General features: G+C 35.1%; 1 protein-coding gene and 1 long non-coding RNA gene across 5 annotated transcripts in view; one reads left to right on the forward strand and one right to left on the reverse strand.

Moving 5' to 3' along the window:
* The window catches only part of TANK (TRAF family member associated NFKB activator), a 105,464-nt gene that overhangs the window by 76,951 nt on the left and 7,602 nt on the right, over positions 1-20,911 (forward strand). For all 4 annotated transcript variants that reach the window (XM_021923661.2, XM_021923660.2, XM_031651306.1 and 1 more), the window contains 2 exons: positions 16,289-16,365; positions 17,000-17,115. In XM_021923661.2, the coding sequence (XP_021779353.1) occupies positions 16,289-16,365; positions 17,000-17,115 (193 nt within the window). The remainder of the gene's footprint in view (positions 1-16,288; positions 16,366-16,999; positions 17,116-20,911) is intronic.
* On the reverse strand, positions 15,153-19,780 carry LOC108581302. The gene is made up of 2 exons (XR_002516108.2): positions 19,416-19,780; positions 15,153-15,856 (listed from the first exon to the last, which is right to left on the reverse strand). It is a non-coding gene; the product is annotated as an uncharacterized LOC108581302 (long non-coding RNA).

The following is a 20,911-nucleotide window of genomic DNA, read 5'->3' on the forward strand; positions in this document are numbered from 1 at the left end:
ATGTTGGTTGGTTGCATCTCACATGGATGAGAACTAGAAGGCATTATAGAGAAATGGTTAAGGTGATCTTTTTTATTCTATTTTTAGTATATTTTTAGTATACTTTAATATTGTTGGTCTTCTGCAAAACTAATCTGTTTCTAGAAATCACATTCCCAGTCAATTGGCCTAGCTTCTATAATGAATTAGTAAGTTAATAGAAATGCTTTGAACCAGTAACAGAAGGAAGCCACTATGAGCCACCCACAGTCCTTTCCTCCTTCTGTTTGGTGGGTGGTTTGAGAATTTGTTTTCTTTAGACTACTTGTTTTGTTGAGGATTTTGTTTTGTCAGGATGTTTGAGAAGGGAAAGGTGGACATTTTAGCAAATAGCCATTCTGGCTGCCTTGGAAAAAGAGACATAAAGTAGAGGAAAGAGGGATATTTGAAGGGGAAAGAGGCGCTTTTAGAAAATTTTACTTAAGAGACATGAAATTTATAGTTCAATCTGTATTCATGTTATTCCTACACAAAAAGCTTGCAAAAATCCTTTGACTTCTAAAGGGACAGAAAGAGGTAAAGACAAAGCCTCTATCATTAGATGACCCTTAGTGCTCTGCTTGAGACAGTAGGGAAGGAAATACTCAGTTTAATGGAAAACTTTAGTTTTGTCTTTTGTACACCACAGTAATTTGCACAGTCTTCTGTATTATCTCTCATATTATTCCAGACTTACCCAAAACTTAGGGCTTAAAACAACAAATTTATCTGAGTTTCTGTGGGTCAGAAATTCTGGAGTGACTTACCTGGGTGGCCCTGACTCAGGGTCTCTTATGTTGAAGTCAGGATGTAGACAAGGACTGCAGTCATCCGAAGGCTTAACTGATTGGAGGATCCACTTCCAAGATGGGTCACTCACATGACTGTTGGCCAGAGACCTTTCCACATGAGCCTGTCTGCCTGAACTGACAGCTAACTTCACTCGAAGTAAGGGATCTGAGAGAGAGAAATGTGCCCTCTGTGACTTAGTCTCAAAGTCACATTCCTTCACTTCCACTTAATTTTGTTCATTAGAAGCAAGTCACTAAATAGCGGGGCAAGAAATTAATTTGCACCCCTTGAAGGGATGAGTATCAAAGTTTCATAGATGTATTTTAAAAGCAACACAGGTATTGGAGATTGTTTGTGGTGTATAGAAGAGGATGTGAAAGATCAAGAGACAAGGAGACTGATACTTAATTTAATTTACCTTACAACAAATATTGATGAAAGGTAAGGGAACTTAATATTCACTTAGTAGTGAATTTAACTTCCTGAATCATGTGATTATTAATCTTAAAGGGAAAAAATATCATAGCCTATCATCTTAAGAACAATTTCAAAAATTCTAATATGAATATACTTTCCAGAGGAGAATAATAGCAATGCTTAGAGAACTAAGAAATTGTTGCATATTACTGATTCTTTTTTATAATGTTAAAAACTGAAAATGCAGATAACAAAAATGCACACAATTATTCTTGACAAAGACTGTTCATCTCTTGTTTACAGAACACCATTGTCAGACATAGTAACTTATGTCCATGTTAGCAGTTACTATTTAAATAACAAGTTTTGTATTTGTGTAACAAATATAAAGGTATTCTATAAAAATATAAAACTGTAAATTATCAGTTTAATTCACTTTTTTAAAAACCAGGATTGTAATGTACTGTTTCACTTTTAAAATCTCAGAAATGAGATTTTTATAATTTACTTCTGCGAGATAGTTTGGTTGCCAAACTAAATACTATCTTGAGTGTCTAGGTTTTGACAGAAATTGTTTGCCCTCATCTTTCTATGCCACTTTTTGTTCCTGTGGAGAATTATACAAAATTCTCAGGTGGTTTGATGCAAGAAAATATGTAGAAAGCAATAATAAAGAAGACAAAAAATTTGGTGATATTGGTAAATTACTTTTCATCATTTATCCAATAATTCTGAATTCATGATATATACTTAACACTGCCAACCACTGGAGAGCAAAGAGATGTTGTCCCTGTCTTCCAGCTTAAAGTCTTGATTTAATAATTAACATTATTGAATGTTGAAAAGTTATTTCAGATTCTAGGATCCAAAATATGAAGTAAACATGGTATGAGTTCACTAATTAAATAGAGTTTATGTGTTCTCATGCCTATATATTTCTAACTTATTCTTTATACATGTCTTTATTTTTCATCTGAGTTAAAAACTTAAGTATATGACGAGTGCAGTTGTTACTGAAAGACGTCAGTTAAAACAGTTTGCAGATTTCAAATATAGCTATCATTGTGATTAGATCAGCAGATATGGTAGCTTTGAGGAACAAGAAAGATATTTTAGGTTTAGAATAGTATAAACAGTGATATAGCTGTGGAGCTGGCAATTGCAAGCAGTAAGATGTGCTGTACTAGACAATTGCAAGTAAATATAGAAGCTCTGACATGTTTCAAGAAAGCTGTTGTCTAAAAAGTCATTTGTCAATCACTTACACAAGAAGTAGTTATTAAACTCCTATTTGCCAAGCCTTGCTGGTTATTAACAGAAATACAAAAAACAAAACACAACAATAACAGTAGTATTGTAAGTAATAGACAACATCTATCCCCTTTAAGGAGCTATAGTCTGGTTGGGGAAATGACGATTTGGAAACCTACAGCAATTAGCAAGCATTATAAAATAATGTAAAGTCCTAATTATATAACAAAATGAAACCCGGTCTCTACTAAAACTACAAAAATTAGCCGGGCGTGGTGGCAGGCACCTGTAATCCCAGCCACTTGGGAGGCCGAAGCAGGAGAATTGCTTGAACCCGGGAGGCGGAGGTTACAGTGAGCTGAGATCACACACTCCAGCCTAGGTGACAAGCGAAACTCCGTCTGGGAAAAAAAAAAAAAAATTCTAACTGTAATTTTATGGCACAGATAAAACATATAGGGCCTTAATTTAATTTAAAAATTAAAATTCCCAGCTTAAGGGCTTGATCAAGGGTCCACAATTTAGGTTCCAGTACAGAAAAGAAGACAACTTACTTGGCCTTTATCTTGTTTATGTGTGCATAGATAAGTAAAGTTAAATTTTCTACAAGATTTTGATGGAAAAAGGATACTTTTTAGACAAGAGCCAGAATTATTCTAGGTCACTTGGGAGAACATTATGTAAACCGAAAGCTAAAACTGAGGGTTTTGAATGAGCCATTTCATTTACCATAACCATTTTTAGGTGACATAATCATGGCTGCAGAGGAGAAAGTGCTTCCTACCTTTTTCTTACTTCATTCTATAGACAGCCCTTCAGTGAGTGGCATTTACCCATGGTCTGCTCCTTCAATTATGTATAGCAGTTTTGGCAGGCAGTACATGAACTTGAACTCTGTTCTGCTTTCTGATCTTCTGTAGCTAATAAAATCCTAATCTCACAGGTCTAGGTCTTAGCTGGCATCCCCATCCTTATACTGTTTATATCTTATATACACTGGACTTCAAGGGCAGTGCCCACTTAGGGATCATCTGAGTTTTGGGCCCCTGTAGCTTCTCTCAACACTCCAGACACTTTCTGTTGCAAGTCTCTTAAACCACATTTGTTTGTTAAGTTGCTATATATTGTCCAAGTAAGTAAAAGCTTTAAAATGGTTTATAGGTAAATGATAAACATGTTTTTCATCATTTGAACAAAAGCTAAAAATTAGGCCGTTAGTCAACATATTTAACTACTAAGTGATTTCTGTGGAAAAGTCAAATCTCATTTACATCATCTAAACACATAGCACCTCTTCTAAGAGAGGAACTTGAAGTAAATTTAACTGCATTTGTTACTCAACTTTTTAAAAATTTGCCCCTGAATTCCTTTAATGTTTAATCTTTTCTTTCCATCTTTTATCATACAGAAATGGTGATTATGCACACTGTACAATGGCACAGGCCAATGTAGGCTGGGGCTTAGAGAACTGGAGAAAAACGTGTTTGTGTGTAGCACCTCAGGTAATCCTTGCCTTGCAATCCAGAGCAAATGTACTGCTTCTCCTGGTTTTCTTTCTAGAAACTGCATTATATATGCCCTATTTTTATATCTAATGCTTCTATATTACTCCTCTTTGGAGACCAGCCTTTTTTATAGACTTCCTGGTAGAATATCAATTAGAAAGGAAACAACTATCTTCAACCAATTTATTCATTAAAGTTCAGTTTTCTCCAAAGTGTCATACTACACAAACTTTTTTTTTTTTTAGACAGGGTCTCACTCTGTCACCCAGACTGGCTCACTGCAACCTCCGCCTCCTAGGCTCAAGCAAATCTCCTGCCTCAGCCTCCCGAATAGCTGGGATTACATGCATGCACCACCACACCTGGCTAATTTTTGTATTTTTAGTAGAGACGGGGTTTCACTATGTTGGCCAGGCTAGTCTCGAACTCCTGATCTCAAATGATCCACCCGCCTTGGACTCCTATAGTGCTGGGATTACAGGTGTGTGCCACTGTGGCTGGCCAATACACAAAGCCTTAAGAAAAAAATACTGACATCCAAAACATTTTAATAATTACATTGAAATTTTCTATTGCAGAAACTTTGTTTCCAAATCTAAATTATTAATTCTTCCTAACCCTTTCCTGCTCTGGGTTTGTGTTTTTGAATTCAGTACATCATCTTACAGTTTTTGCTTTTGTGAAAATACTGGAAATAATTTTGAGGAAGAAAAGAAAATAAGAAGTGATATGTCAACCTTCTAAATTCTCTTTCCTAACTTAGAAGCAAATTTGAATGTCTCTAGTATGGCTTTTCTCTCCTTATTTCCCCTTCTCATCCTTTTTCTCACACTTCCCTTTATTTAAAACTCGTCTTCAAAGCACACAAAATAGAGTCGACAGAGTCTATCCAGCCCTGATTTCTCTTGGCCAAGACATGAAAGGCTGTTCTCTCAACCTCGATAGGTAAGGAATAGCCCCCTGTCCACCTCCATCTTAGTCTGTGTTGCTATAAAGGAATACCTGAGGCTGGGTGATTTATAAAGAAAAAAGGTTTATTTGGCTCATGATTCTGATATCTGTAAAAGTTCAAGATTGGACATCTGCCTCTGGCAGGGGCCACAGGCTGCTTCCACTCATGGCAGAAGGCAAAGAGGAGCCAGCATTGCAGAGATCCTATGGTGAGAAAGGAAGCAAGAGAGAGAGGGGAGGTGACAGACTCTTTTTAACAACCAGTTTTCTCAGGAGCTAAAAGAGTAAGAAGTCACTCACCTGCTATCCCTACCCCCACAGCCCCCAGGATTTCTCTATTCATGAGGGATCTGCCCCCATGACCCAGACCCCTCCCATTAGGCCACCTCCAACATTGGGGATCAAATTTCAAAATCAGATTTGGAGGCAACAAATATCCAAACTATAGCACCCACAAACCATCTAGTTTATCTTATTATAACCCGTCATCCTAAAAGTTGTCAAAATCTGGCTGGGCGCAGTGGCTTACGCCTGTAATCCCAACACTTTGGAAGGCCAAGGTGGGTGGATCACTTGAAGTCAGGAGTTTGAGACCAGCCTGGCCAATGTAATGAAACCCTGTCTCTACTAAGAATAGAAAAATTAGCCAGGCATGATGGTGGGTGCCTGTAATCCCAGCTACTCTGGAGGCTGAGGCAGTTGAATCACTTGAACCCAGGAGGTGGAGGTTGCATGAGCCAAGATCACAGCCTGGGCAAGAGTAAGACTCTATCTCAAAAAAAAAAAAAAAAAAAAATTCTCTAAATCTGTTTTGAAGGTATTTTTTTTTTTTCAGTGTTATGAAATGCTTCTACATTCAATCTGCTGTGATTTTTTTTTTTGGTTGAATTATATGATGAAAATTCAGCCTCAAATAGATATTGTAGTTGAAAACGGGAAGAGTATTTTAATAGCCTTTTTAGCAATTGTGGATAGTCTTTGATACTGCACTAAAATTTGGTAGTGTCTTAAAATGTTAGCTGCAATATGGAATCTGAAACCATATCAGTGAACTTTACATTAAAAGCTGTTGGTCTATCTTGTACTTTGAATATGTCTTTTACTAATGTATGATTGTTACATCATGAATCATTTGGAAAATATGGGTTCACTAAGTTGTGTAGATGTTGCAAATGTTGACCTATTATATAATATTTTAAAATCACATTTAACATTATCACTGATCACATCAGAAAAATCTTTTAAGTATTGGGCATCTGTCAAGCTTACTGTGACAGGTACAGGTTTTCCAAAATTTTAATTTTCACTTGGAAGCTCAAATTTTATCATTGGCAACAAATCTTGTCAGTTGCTTTCCTTAACATGACAGGCTAACTTCATTTGGTTTTGAGAAAATGCCTGAATAACCATAGCTTGTGTGTCAGTCATTCTTTCAAGCAAAAATGGCATTCCATTAGAAAAGTAACTGATTTACTTGGAACTCAAATAGTTGCACAAGTACTTTTCCCCAAGACAATAATTGTACTTCAGTATGCAGCAGAAGTCCTTTTATGTATACTTCCCATTTTGTCACACAAAATATTAAAAATATGTTGAGATCAAGTTTCAATAAAATTAATCATTTTACTGCCTTATTAAGGACATTCTTAGTTGAAACTGCCTTTTTTTTTTTTTTTGGCTGTTTTTTTACTGAGTGTGTGACATTGAAGAATACAGTGACAACAGTTTGACATGGCCTTAGTCATACTCGGGCACCAGCAGTTTTACTCACCATTGTTTTTGCATAATCAGTCTAAATGCCAACACAGTAAAAAATGCAAATATTAATAATATCTTAATTGTGACAATAGTTGATTTCAATTATGTCATTATGTCAGGGTCTGGGATTTCATTTTATTCTACTTACAAGCTAGTAAGTTAGCCAGTTACTGTTTCATGGGTACTGGAGAAAAACAGAAAAGTGAATCAGAGAAAAAGGACTTTATTATTTACAGTAAAACGAGTAACCAAGAACATCTTATTTTCATTAGTCCCACCTAGGAAGTAACACAGATAGACACAGATGATGCTTATACATGCAATGGTTACATTGAAGGAGAGGCATACTGAGCTTGGGGAACCCACCATTTTATAGCAGGCGGTAAGCATGCCTGCTCTTTGTCCAAGAGGGAGATATTACCTAGTCTTTCAAATTTGCTCTCTGCAAACACAAGCCTGAGAAAAGCCCCAGGTAAAGAACAGTGAGATTCTTGTATTCCTGACATGAACAGCAAAAATGTGCCAGGATGCTCAGGGGCCATGGCAGATTACATCTCCCTACATTGTATCCCTTGAAAGGCACTTGGGACCCTTAAGGATCCTTGACCATATTTTAGGAACCACTGGTTTAACCAGATTATAATATCCTGTTAGAAAAAAAAATCATACTGCCTTTTTCTCAGTAAGTTACTTTTCATCCTACTGAAAAAATGTCATGTTCTAAGAATACTCCAGCATCTCCTCAGGAATGTTTACTTGTACATGGAGGTCCTAGTGCTTCCTCATCACTTCTTTTCACATATATCAGATAATAAATTGTTTTACATCTTCATACTTTAAATCATGATGCTTGTAAATTAATCTATATTAAATCTAGAGCAGACTCTGAATTTTGATTCTAATTTGTTAAAAGATAGTTTGATAGTAGATACCTGCATTTTCTAGTATGTTCCATAAAACCCTAGGACTATGAAGTGCTGCATACTAGGTACTCTGGTAATTTTTAAAGGCACAAGACTGTATCTAGGATATGAAATCAATACTAAGAAAACCACTTAGCTTTGTTTAAGTACAGGATCTTCAGCTAACTCTGTTCCCGGTATTGTATTTTAACATCCTCTCACTGGATTCGTAGTTGCCTCTAAGATACTGCTAGATTTTGAGGGTAGAGGAGGGAGAAGAGTCACCTAATTTTTCATTTGCACCTGTACACTCCGAGCTTCTCTGTTGCTTGGTTAAGCAGTGTCTTGCTGTGTTATGAAAGCTGATTTATTCCCTGAAAGATTTTTTTTTCTTTGCCAGTTAGTCATCTTTCTATATATTTATGCTCTAAGCTATCTATCTTAGAATCCTAATAAAACTATTGTATAGCAGTTCCCACACATTCTGCATTGTCATTGACCTGTGGTTTTTGTCTCCCTCCCTGATAAGTCCCTTTTGGAAACGAATAATTTTAAGATGAGCATCTTTTGTTGTCTCTTTCCTATTATGTTTGTCAATAGTAGTGTGATTTTTGCATTTAAGCTTAGTTTCCTCTAAGTAATTCCATATTCGATGGATTTACTCATTGTTATTTCTACTCCTAATTTCTCTTGACTAACATTAAAGACAGCATGTTACCCTCTACATTTTATCTTAATAATACTATAGGGAGCCACTGACTTGTCTGTATTCTCTAGAAGTTACATCTGGACCATATGTCTGCTAAATGGCCAAATGGCCACAGTGAATCTCCTTGCTTTCCTTCTTGCTTCTGCTCATTGAACATTCTTTCTTGCCTTCTCTTTTTTACCTATTCTGCAGCCTGAGACTCCTCACTTCTGTCCGCAGCTCTTGCTTCTCATCTTATCCTGAGCCGTGAGCATAAAGTGATAACTTTTTGATAAAGCTGAATCTAAAATTCTTCTTCCTACTCTTTTTCTTTTTGATAAATATTCATTCCCCTTTGACGTGAAGAAGATACTAGGTCTTGGTAGTTTGTTTATTTTTTACTAAATTCTTTCTTGGCCAAAAAAAAAAAAGGTGGTGAGGCCCCCAGTTTTGAATTTTACTACACAGGAAAGACCTAACCTCAGTTTCTTTAGGGTTTCTCCTGCCCTAAGATTTTTTTGATGCTAACAGAAAAGAAGGAAAGTTCTTATTTGCCTTTATCTTGGTTATGTGTACATAGATATGTAAAGTTAAATTTTCTACAATATTTTGATGGAAAAAGGATAATCTCTAGACAAGAGCCAAAATTATTCTAGGTCACTTGGGAGAACATTATGTAAACTGAAAGCTAAAACAGTTTTGAATGAGCCATTTCATTTACCATAACCATTTTTAGGTGACATAATCATGACTTCAGAGGAGAAAGTGCTTCCTATCTTTTCCTTACTTTATAGACAGAGTGCTGCTGTAAACATTTTGTGTACAGGTTTCTGTGTGAACATAAATTTTGAAGTGCCCAGGAGTGCATTCATTGGGTCCTATAGTACTTACATGTTTGGAGTTTTTGTTTGTTTTAAGAAATGGACAAAATGTTTTCTAGAGTGGTAAAAGGTATTGGTAGTTTTGTTTTTACAGGCAGTGAACTTGATTAGCTCAGGGTAACTGTCACTCCTATGGAGAGAGGCAGCTCCAATCTCAGTTCAATCCTTAGAGCTTTAGCTACAAAGCTTTTAGTCTCGCCCAACTTGGGGACTGCCAGAGACTTGAGCTGAATTGAAACTCAGAATTTAAGGTTCTCAAATTCTCTAGGGCTCCTTTCCCTCACTCTCCAGTGACCATGGTTATGATCTCATTCTCCTTCTTGGTTCTTCCAGCCAGAATATTAGTGGGCTTTTTTGTTGGAATTTCAGCCACTACTGTGCCTCTACTGCAGTGTGGCCATCATCAGGACAAAACCATAGAAAACTGGGAATACAGTCTAAGCCAATTACTTACTACACATTTTTGACTCTCCTCCAATATATGCAAAGTTCGGTCTTCAATGTTTTCAAGTAGTTGGGGTGTGTGTGTGTGTGTGCGTGTGCGTGTGTGTTGCCCAAAGTTTATAACTGTTATTTGCAGAAGAATGGTTTGTTAGGTGCTCACTCCTACACTATGGAATCTTAGCTCCTAAAGTCTAGTTTTTTGTTTTTTTCTGGCTGAGTATGGTCAGGATATGGTCCAAAATCACCCAACATATAAAGAACCCAGAAAATGTGACCCAGTTATAAGAGAACAGACACCAACCCTAAGATGATTCAGACGCTGAAATTACCAGACAAGGACTTTATCAGCTACTATAACTATACCCAGTCTTTTATTCAAAGATAGCTGGGGAGGCAGGAAGGGAGTTAAGCTTTCCAGAGAGGATAGAATTACCAGTAGGGTACTCTACCCATTGTCATGCTTTGTCAAATGCTTAACTTCTATGCCAAGTTTGAGAAATACTATGAAATTTTGTCAAAGAAAGTACTGCCAAATTGCCTATGTTAACAAGTGACTCGTTTGGCAAAACTTGAGTAAATCTATCTTAAGTTATTTATGGATGTACATTTCTATTTGTACGATACATCCTTGAGAACACAGCAAAAAAAAGGCTATACCAAAGGTTTCCCCTCCCACCCTGGGCAATATTTAAGCATCAGAACGTGGCCTGTAACTGCTTCTCAGTGATAAATATATATATTTTTATTGTATGACAGGAAGATTTTAGAATCTTAAAATTAGTTTGCCTTGGTGCAATATGTAAATGTAACCATTCTTTATCTCCAGCCCTATGCTGGATAACTGTACCCCTTAGCTTCTCCAGCAGCCAAGCATTATGGCTAAGTAGTTAAAGCTACTGGGGCAGAAAGGCTTGTGTTCCAGTCACAGCTACTCCGTCTGCCAAACTATATACAAATTATTTGATCTCTTCAAAGCAAATTTTAAAATCATAATTAAGTACAGAATTCAGAAGATTTTGTGGCTTGCCAGGTGCAGTGGCGTGCACCTGTAGTCCTAGCTACTTTGGAGGCTGCAGCAGGAAGACTGCTTGAGTCCAGAAATTTGACTCTAGTCTGCTCAACATTGCAAGACCTCCATCTCAAAATAAGCAGATTTTGTGATTTAAGTTAAATAAGTAATACATGCAAATTGCTTAAATAATAGCTATTTTCAAGAAGATCGCTTCTGTCCTTCATGGTGTAGTGGTATAACACTAAATTTGTGGTTAAAGGATTTTTCCAAATCAGTTGATTTTTTCTTTTTTGAGACGGGTTCTTGCTGTGTTGCCCAGGCTGGTCTCAAACTCCTCCCTCTCACCCTCCCTAGTAGTTGGGATTACAGGAGCATGCCACCATGTGCAGCACGGATCAGTTCGTTTTAAATGTAGTATTTGGGGAAAGAGTGAAAGGATTGTGAGAAATCTTAATTAAATTGGTCACTGAAGTTATGCAGTTTCCGTTTTGCATTAAAAAAGCATCTCCACAAATATTTCTTCCCTTTAAAAAAATAAATTCAGAAAGATATATGCAAAAGGTACCTAATACAAAGTGAAAGACTTAGAAGACAGATAGTAGAAAAGTATTCATCTCATTCTACAAATTAACTTGGATAGAATTGAAATTACAGTAATTGTGGCAGTACTGGTAAAGGATTTTACCTTTTCTGAAACAATATGTTTTATTGTAGCATTGAATCAGTAGAGATTGTGGGGATGGGTTATGTTAAACCACAACCCAATAAAGAACTTGGAAGTAATTAGGGTGTTTAATTTTATTTTTATATTGTTTATTTTCTTGCCACTTCCTTCAGAACTCTGGGATGGATCCCATTTTGCCCTGGAGTTGTTCCCACACTGGCAGTGGGTTTGCCTAGCACACTGTATCACACAGAACAGACAAGGCTCCTAGGATTTGTGTTTCTCTTGCTTTGCTAGATTTTCAGGAATGTTAATGAGGGTGAGAGAACCATAGATTTTATATGGCTATAAGTTCTTTTAGATTAAATACAATATTTTTTTTTTAGCGTTTGTCTTCAAACTTTTATGTTACTATTCTTTTATGTTTATTCTTATCAAATATCTTTTTGTAATTTTTTTCTGGTCCTGTTTTATACCTTAATCTTTTTCTGTCTCCGCCCTTTTTTTACTTTCTCCCTAATTCAGCTGTATCCAGTGCTTGACTTCACCATAACATCTTTTGTCACAGTATATGTAAACTGGTAATGAAATACTCAACCTCAGTTCCTCCTTTAACATTTCATTCTTAGATCTCAAAAATCTAAGTGACAAATGAATCTTTATTTTCAGTTTTTTTCTACTACGTACTTTTCCTTTTTCTGTAGTGAATTTTATCAAGCTAACATTTATACCTATTCCATAGTTTTATATTCCCTCTACCAATCCATCCCATCCCACCTTGGCTTATTTCTTAGTTTATATTGATCCAAGTAAGGATTCTTGTTTCTGCTTAAAAAGCGTATTTCTATTTAGCCTCATCCAGAAAAGAAAGAAAACATTGACTACACTCAGTTGCCTGAGCTAGCTAAAAATAAATATTCCTTTGCATGCAAGGATCCTAACTAAAGTTTAAAGGAAGTCTTTGATATGAACATTGGAGTAAAGTGAAATATGTATCATTGAAAACTTACCTTCTTCACTTAATAGAAGCCTCTTAAAGTTTGGGTTTCTTACATACATATGAGAGAATATACATCTTGTTAAAGAGTTTAGTCAGAATTATCTTTAAAAATTCCATAACTCAGCTGGGTGCGGTGACTCACGCCTGTAATCCCAGCACTTTCAGAGGCTGAGGCGGGCAGATCACCTGAGGTCAGGAGTTTGAAACCAGCCTAACCAACATGCCAAAATCCTGTCTCTACTAAATATACAAAAATTACCCAGGCATGGTGGCAGGCTCCTGTAATCTCAGCTACTTGGGAGGCTGAGGCAGGAGAATCGCTTGAACCCAGAAGATGGAGGTTGCAGTGAGCCAAGATCATGCCACTGCACTCCAGCCAGGGCAACAAAAGCGAGACTCTGTCTCAAAAAAAGAAAAAAAAAATTCCATAACTCAACTTTATTTTACTGACTTTAATTGCTTAAAATTTTTAAGAAAAAAATATGGTTTTGAATGACAATTTTTATTTCTTTTCTATCTTTCCAATTTTTTATAAAAGGAATAAAATAATTTCACTTTTAGTATCAACTGTAACAAAAGCAGGTGTTAAGGAAAACGTACATTTCTTTGAGAGGTTGATATCTAACATATCCTAGAATGCGAAACAAAAACATTTTTCATTATTTTTGCATCAAGAATAAAGCCTGGTTTGGACTAATGAAATATTAACCACTTTTTTTCTCCTTCTTAAATATCACTGCATATTCAACTGTCCCCTGAACATATATTTTTGATATAATACCCATCTATGAGAAGCTTAAATTGACTTACACTAAATCAAAATTCTCCCAATTCACATAAGAAATTTAAGGAAACATTTTACATCTTCCAACTGTTTCAGATGTGTTTATCTTAATGGATTTAGTTGAATGACTTACCCAGCGACATACTGGAAGTGTATATGAAAAGTATGATGTGTAAAACTCTTATTTCAGCATTCATTCCACAAGTTCAGCATTTCCAAACTAGTACTTGGAACAGTTTATGATGTTAAGTATTTTAAGTTTTAGTACCTCAAAATAAATTCATTTTTTGAATGATTTAATGCTTAAAATCTCCTAAAATATAATGTTCAAAATTCCCTTGCTTTCTTATTTGAAGTTATAACTTCGTCTTCCTGCAGTACAGAGCCCACTTGGATTATATTTGAGAATCGAAAGAAAAATACAAGTTATCCTTACTCTCTGAGATGCTCAGCAAACTGATTAATCTTTATTAAGATCATGCACTGAAAAAGTCTGAGTTTCTGGGAAAGTGTTGAAGTTGCCATTGATTATACTAATCCTAAATCCTTTGAAAAATTAATGATTGTTTTCAGAAAGTTGTATCAGACTGCTATAATGGAAAATAGCATTAACATGTTATGCCCCATTCTAAATAAACCCAACTTCAAAATGTCTGTCAGAAAACTGTTTAGCTTTTTTTTTTTTTTTCCAAGTAACATTTTAAGAGGTCCCTTTCTGAAAATTTTTCTTGGGTACTGGGAACTCAGAATTTTCATTTGAAATATATTAACAGGTTTATTTGGCATGAATGATAAAAGGTGCAGTGTATTGCCTAGTACAACCACTAATACTTTTTTTCAATAACAATAAAAACAAAAATAATAGTAAGCAGAGCTGTGTTTCTAACCCCAAAGAAGCTGGAGACCTTAGTTTAGATACTTCATAGGAATTCCTTAAGGAGTCCTCCTTCACCTCCTGCCAATACACCCAAGGAATCTTTTCTTGATAAATTCACCCACATTAGTTATCAAATCTAAACATCACAGAATTTAGCATCAATTATTTACCAAGTGAGACAAAGGTTTGCCATTTTTTTCTTATCTTTTCCTTCAGTCCTCTTCATCCCCATTAGTTTTTAATACTGCTTTAATCTCAGAAGCAATCAGTCCTAGTTTATGTCAAAGTCAGGACTTTGGAATTTAGAGCACTATCTTTACCACTTTCTGTAACTATCTCCAGTTTTAGCCTAAAACTACAGAGCATTACTCTTTTTTTTTTTTTTTTTTTTTGAGACAGAGTCTTGCTATGTCGCCCAGACTGGAGTGCAGTGGTACAATCTTGGCTCACTATAAGGAGGTCATTCTATTTAATCACTTATTTTATGGTTTGTTTGACCATATTAAATTGTCAAATACAAGTATTCTTTCTTCTTCTTCTTCTTTTCTGAGACAGTCTCACTCTGTTGCCCAGGCTGGAGTGCAGTGACGCTATCATCAGCTCACTGCAAGCTCCGCCTCCCAGGTTCATGCCATTCTCCTGCCTCAGCCTCCTGAGTAGCTGGGGCTACAGGCACCTGCCACCACGCCTGGCTAATTTTGTGTATTTTTAGTAGAGACGGGGTTCCACCGTGTTAGCCAGGATAGTCTCAATCTCCTGACCTCGTGATCCACCCACCTCAGTCTCCCAAAGTGCTGGGATTACAGGCATGAGCCACCGTGCCAGGCCAAGTATTCTCCTAATATACCTCTTCTCTGATTTTGTTGATATAGACTTAATGATAAAATCTTTGAAAAGTTTGTTTCATATTTGTGGTGTTCTGACTGGCTGGCTAGCTGTAAAATGTTGCCTTTCTTCCTAGTCCACACTAAAATCCATTGAGTGTTCTTACTGCACAAAACACCATAGAAAAACCTTGTCTACCACTTTAAAAAAAAACTGTGAATGTGAAAATATCTTCTGATGTGACTGCATTATAAAGCTCAGTACAGCAGTTTTAATCCAGAAGAATATATGACCTGAATGTTTGTCAAACACATGATATGCAGCAACAAAATAATCTTTATTTTATTTTGGCCTGACAATATAATGTATAAAATCACAAATTGTTTGTATTGGCAAGATTTTATTTTACTAATTTTGAGATACTATAAAAATAATACTCTCTATATATTTAAAGTATTTATTTAGAAAAAACTGGGAAATAAATTGAAGAAGATATTAATTTTAAGAAAAACAAACTGAAATCAAGTCTTTGTCTTAGAGAACAAATAAGACTGAAGAAATTGAAAGAAATATTTTGAAAAGCAAGAGTGAGGTACTTAAGTGATAAGACACAATGAAGTAAAGTCTTCCATTTATAATAGCTACAATGACCTTAATTAAATAAAATCTAAATGTCACTAAAGATAGATATCCACTGGTTTGGATTTGAAATTTAAGAACTATACAATTTTGGATGAATTATAACTTATGATTCGGTATTAGGATTCTTCAGATCTCTGGACTTGTCAGTTTATAAGCTTTAGAAAGTACACAACACTTTCTAGGTATGGTGTAAAATTTTTTAAATATTTAAGCCATAGAATACATTATTACAACATGTTCTTTAATGTTGATTTTTAAATGTCAGAATAGATGTAATACCAGTGTAAGCCACAGGGTGGGAGTGAAAGGCAAGAACTTGTGTTGAAGCAGCTTAAATACATAATTGCACCATTTTATAAACCTTTTAAATGCTTGTTGAGTTATAAGAAGCTGTAGCTTGGTTTTCTTTCTTCCTTTAATACAGCTGCATTCTTCAGCAAAGAATCTATAACACAAGACAAACACATTAATTTAAATATATAGGCCATTTTTACTGAATATCAAAAGAAGTAAACACATACATTTTATTTCCGCCTAAGTTTCTGGGCATATGAAGTGCTTGGTGAACAGAGCAGCAATTTTGATCAATAGTTGAATTTGAGAAATTTCTTAAATTACCAGTACTGGAAATAGTAATTGAAGTTGCCAGAAATATTTCATCTCTTCAGACTTTCCTTCTTCATTTTCCTTTTTCATTGATTTTTCTCATTTAAAGAAAAAAATCAATTGTATATTACATATAGGTCTATAAGCTGTCTCAAGTTATTTTTCAATAGGGAAGGTAAATAAATTTTCCTTTGTGTTTTCTTTTTACTCGATCTCATTTGAATTTGGAAGCAATTTAAAGTAGTAATAGTAATCATTTTGTATCTTTAAGGTAAGAAGACAAGAGGTTTCTTCTCCTAGAAAAGAAACTTCAGCAAGGAGTCTTGGCAGTCCTTTGCTCCATGAAAGGTAGTTCTACATCCTTTTTTTTGCCAACTCTTAAAAATTTTCAATACTGAAATATATTTTATATATATATTTTTAAGCTTTAACAATTGCAAAAAAATAGCCTTTTAGAATAAGTGGAAGTAACCATCCCCAGAGTCCTACATGTTAAAAATGACCTAAACAAGTCATGCAGTTAATAGCAGAGCTGGATCTAAAACTTGAATTCTCTAAAGCTCTACTATTTCAATAAACCAAGTGTTAAGGCCATATTTCTTTATATGGATGGATCCTAATGTGAACTTTACCAAAATGAGGAATATTTAATATTCTATTTAAGATGTTTGCAGAGAACAAAAGTCAATGCATTGAAATTTCTAATGTGAGAATAAGACAGCCAGCATTAGTGTATATATGAATAAGTAGATATGCTAGACTATACTATATTTATGTATTAAAACTTTTAATTTATCACTTACTTTGTGCCTGGCCCTCTACAAACACAAGCTGGTTTTTGGGATATTGTCTAGGAATTAAAAATTTTTTTTTAACTTTTAAATATTTTGTGGCACATAAAATGGTACTACATAAGTTTGATTATTTAAAAAACTTGGAAATTATAGCTTTACATTTTAAAATGTTGATTTTTATTTTTTAGGGGTAGTATAGAGAAGACTTTCTGGGATCTGAAAGAAGAATTTCATAGAATATGCATGCTAGCAAAAGCACAGAAAGACCACTTAAGCAAACTTAATATACCAGACACTGCAACTGGTAAGATTTAATTTAATTTACAGTAATATTGATTTGATTGATTGAAATTGATTTCTTTTTGAATGTGAAAATATTCCTGAATGCCTATTAATTGTGTAGCATCTGTAATTTACCCCTCATCCACGTATATTTGAATGTGTACATGCTGTGTAAGTTCTGTAGTGCATTACATATGTATTTGTTGGTTTTTTTTTCTTTGTTGTATATGGTACTATATAGATTGAATTGAAAGACATAATTACTAATTATCTTAATGAGAAATCCCACCTTAAAAAATACAAAATAAATATTGACTATATCCCTGAAAGTTTTCAGTTGTTGTTTGGGGGACTTACTAAACATTAACTCTTATGTGAATAAGCGACCTTGAAGCCATACTACCATATTATATGAGCTAAGTAAAATTATAACATCAGGTTTGTTTGTAAGTTCTGCCTGAAAGTTCATTACATACACTATGGATAGATGTTTTTTCCTGTTTTTTTTTTCTTTTTTTTTTATTAAACACAGGATCTTGCTATGTTGTCCAGACTGGAGTACAGTGGCTATTCATAGGCGTGATGGTACACTACAGCCTTGAACTCTTGGGCTCAAGAATTCTTTGAACTCATTTGGTTCAAGAATAAAAATGTGACACTCAAATTTCCTGAGTGCTAGTCCTGTTTGATGCACAAAATATACATTTAGTATAAAATACAACTTAGAAGGAACGTTTGTTTTACACATGTGTTATAGTATGTTTTATAAATGCTCCACCCTTTCCTAAAACCCCAGACTGGCTTCCTGGTATTTGCTTCAGTAGTTCTATATGAATAGCAAAATACAAGGGATTAGGTCTGGCAACCAAACACTTCTGCAAACAAAAGGAAGGTAAACTGATCATTTATAATGATAAATTCTCCTTTACCCTTGTGATTTGAGCTATTCTGCAGACAATTCCCAAGGGATGTGATTTACAGTTTTCACTCTGAGAGATGTAGTCTTGCTGACTAACACCCCTTTAATTAAAGATCACTTTCCATTTCTTGCAGCTCTTACACCTAGGCTATTTAAAATAATTTTATAGTGTAAATTCACTTTTTGCTACTACTACCATTTTATATTCAGAAAAGTTACACAATGTGGTATTACAGAAGCAAAACAATCTTTGTAGATACATATAATTTGGTTCTTTCTCTCCCTTCTCCCACCTCCCCAAAAACAACTCTTTTCTTCACCTGAATTTTTGTCATTTTCATGAGAAATTGATCGTTTGTATGGACTAAAGTCACTAGGTACCTCTGAAGTAAATGAATTATTTCTGTTTAAAATATGCTAGCTATGGAGATGTAGTACCTAGAATTCATAAACATGCTTTTTTGAACATCAACATCTTTTCAAGGCATTGTAATGGTGATATATTCTTTGTTACACAGAAAACTTACCTCATTATCAGTGGCTTAATACTTTGACCATTTTTAAATTGCACAGGTCTAAATCTGAGTATGTATCTGTCAACTAGAACACTGAGTGTTTAACTTCAATTTCTTCTCCACTAAAACTGCTTCCTGATGCTTTATTTTTATGCTTTATATTAACAGTGTCACAAATAATAAATATATTATTCTCAAAATATTTTGTGCTACAGACTCTAGTGAAGTTTTGCTGGGGTCCAAAGAGAAACCAAAATAAATATTATGCTCTGACAGTAGTATATCAAAAGGAGAAAGGAAAAAATATTTTTTGAAAAGATGCCTATTCATGGTTTCCAAGTATGTATGCTATACTGTATAAAAATATAGAAGAACTATTTCAAATATGATTTGCATAATATATCTGGGAAAAGGTATGTGTATTGTCCCTGTGTTATTTTGTATTAAAGTTTGATGTTTGCTTTTAAATAACCAGATGATTCATTTGAAAATACTGAGTTAGTAGAATTTTTACATTTCCTTTTTATTATTACTTTGTTTTTTCTACTCATCTACATATGGCAATAGACTTAAGAAATGATCAACAAAATGTATGTTTATCCATAGCTTCAAATAAAGTACTGTTTGGTTCATAAAGGAGTGTCCAATTTCAGTAGCGATTAGGAAAGAAGAATATAGGATTAAGGGTAACAAACATCCATGAGCAGGGTGACAAAAAACCATGAGGTCTTTTTCTTTTGTCAATATACAAAATAATTATACTGAGAGGTAACTAAATGGATAGCCTATATTTAAAATTTGGAAATCTAAAAATGTTTCCCATTTTACTTTTTCCTTGCAAAACTAAGTATTCTTAAAATAGACAAAATAGAAAAGCTATTTGCTCACCTGATCATGTTTCTCAATATGGTGTCAGGATGACAAGTGCTTTCATGCATCTCATTTCAGTTTTAAGTTGTCTCAGCTTAGATTTCTAGTAGCATTAGAAATCTAAGGTTTAAATTTTTTTAATAGATATAACTCTCACTGCTTGAGCAGATTAACTCAGATTATTTTAATGTGGCTGAGTTTTATGCCAGCTAGCTTTGCTGAAAGAAAATATCTGTTTTTTTAGAGCTGTTTGATTTCTCCACGTTTTGTTCACAGCCGGGATAGATCAACTGCTGGAAAAATAATTCAAAGCACATTTCTGTCAATTTGGGGACTTCTCTCTATATCTAGAAACCAACATGTTCAATTTAGCATAATGGTTCAGAGCACAAATCTAGAGTTAGATCGCCTGGGTTCCAGTGGCAGATCTGCCACTTACTATTATAGTTGTGTGGCCTTTGAATTAACCTCTCCAACCATTTGCTTCACATGTAAAGTGGGGATAATAATAGTGCCTACCTCAGGATTACTTTAAGTATTATATGAATTAATGTACATACAATTATTATAATAGTGCTCGCCATGTGGAAGTGCTATTAATGTTAATAGTCATTGCCATTAGCAGCAGTAGCAGATTCTTCAGCATTCACCTTGTTCTCCTTGTGAAGATCATTTCATAAGTCTCTCCTCTTCGGGTGTTACAGAATCTGATTACCTCAACAGTTGATTTTCCTGATTTGTTATTTTCAAGTAGCAAATGTCATCTACAAAGACAGTACTGTTTCCTTGACTTTCCTGCCACTTTCAAGTCTACTGCCAGGAAGAATGACTACTCGAGAGTTAATGGACTTTAAGAACCTCAGAGGCTAAAGAAATCCAGCTAAACAATTAAGCTTGGTCACAATTACTATAGCACTTCTAGTCACAGAATATCTGGTAAATGTTGATTATTATAGTAGGCTCTGTAAGGGAGAGATTACAGATTCATTCAGAATTCGTTTGTTAGGGGCATACTACGTGCCAGACACTGGGCAGGGGTCTGGAGTTAGAGGGAAACAAAACATAGTTTAAGACCTCAAAAAACCTACTTTAATGGGAGAAAGAGAGTTATACTTGGAAATACAGTCATGTGCCAAGTGACATTTTCAGTCAACAACAGATTGCATATACAATCATGGCCCCATATGATTATAATGGGGCTTAAAAGTTCATATCAGCCCAGGCACAGTGGCTCACGCCTATAATCCCAGCACTTTGGGAGGCTGAGCTGGGCAGATCACCTGAGGCTGGGAGTTCGAGACCAGCCTGACCAACATGGAGAAACCCCGTCTCTACTGAAAATATAAAATTAGCCGGACATGGTGACTCATGTCCGTAATCCCAGCTACTCTGGAGGCTGAGGCAAGAGAATCACTTGAACCTGGGAGGTGGAGGTTGCAGTGAGCCGAGATCACGCCATTGCACTCCATCCAGCCTGGGCAACAAGAGCAAACCTCCGTCTCAAAAAAAAAAAA

Source organism: Papio anubis, chromosome 10 (genome assembly GCF_008728515.1).
Source record: "Papio anubis isolate 15944 chromosome 10, Panubis1.0, whole genome shotgun sequence".
Lineage (NCBI taxonomy): Eukaryota > Metazoa > Chordata > Mammalia > Primates > Cercopithecidae > Papio > Papio anubis.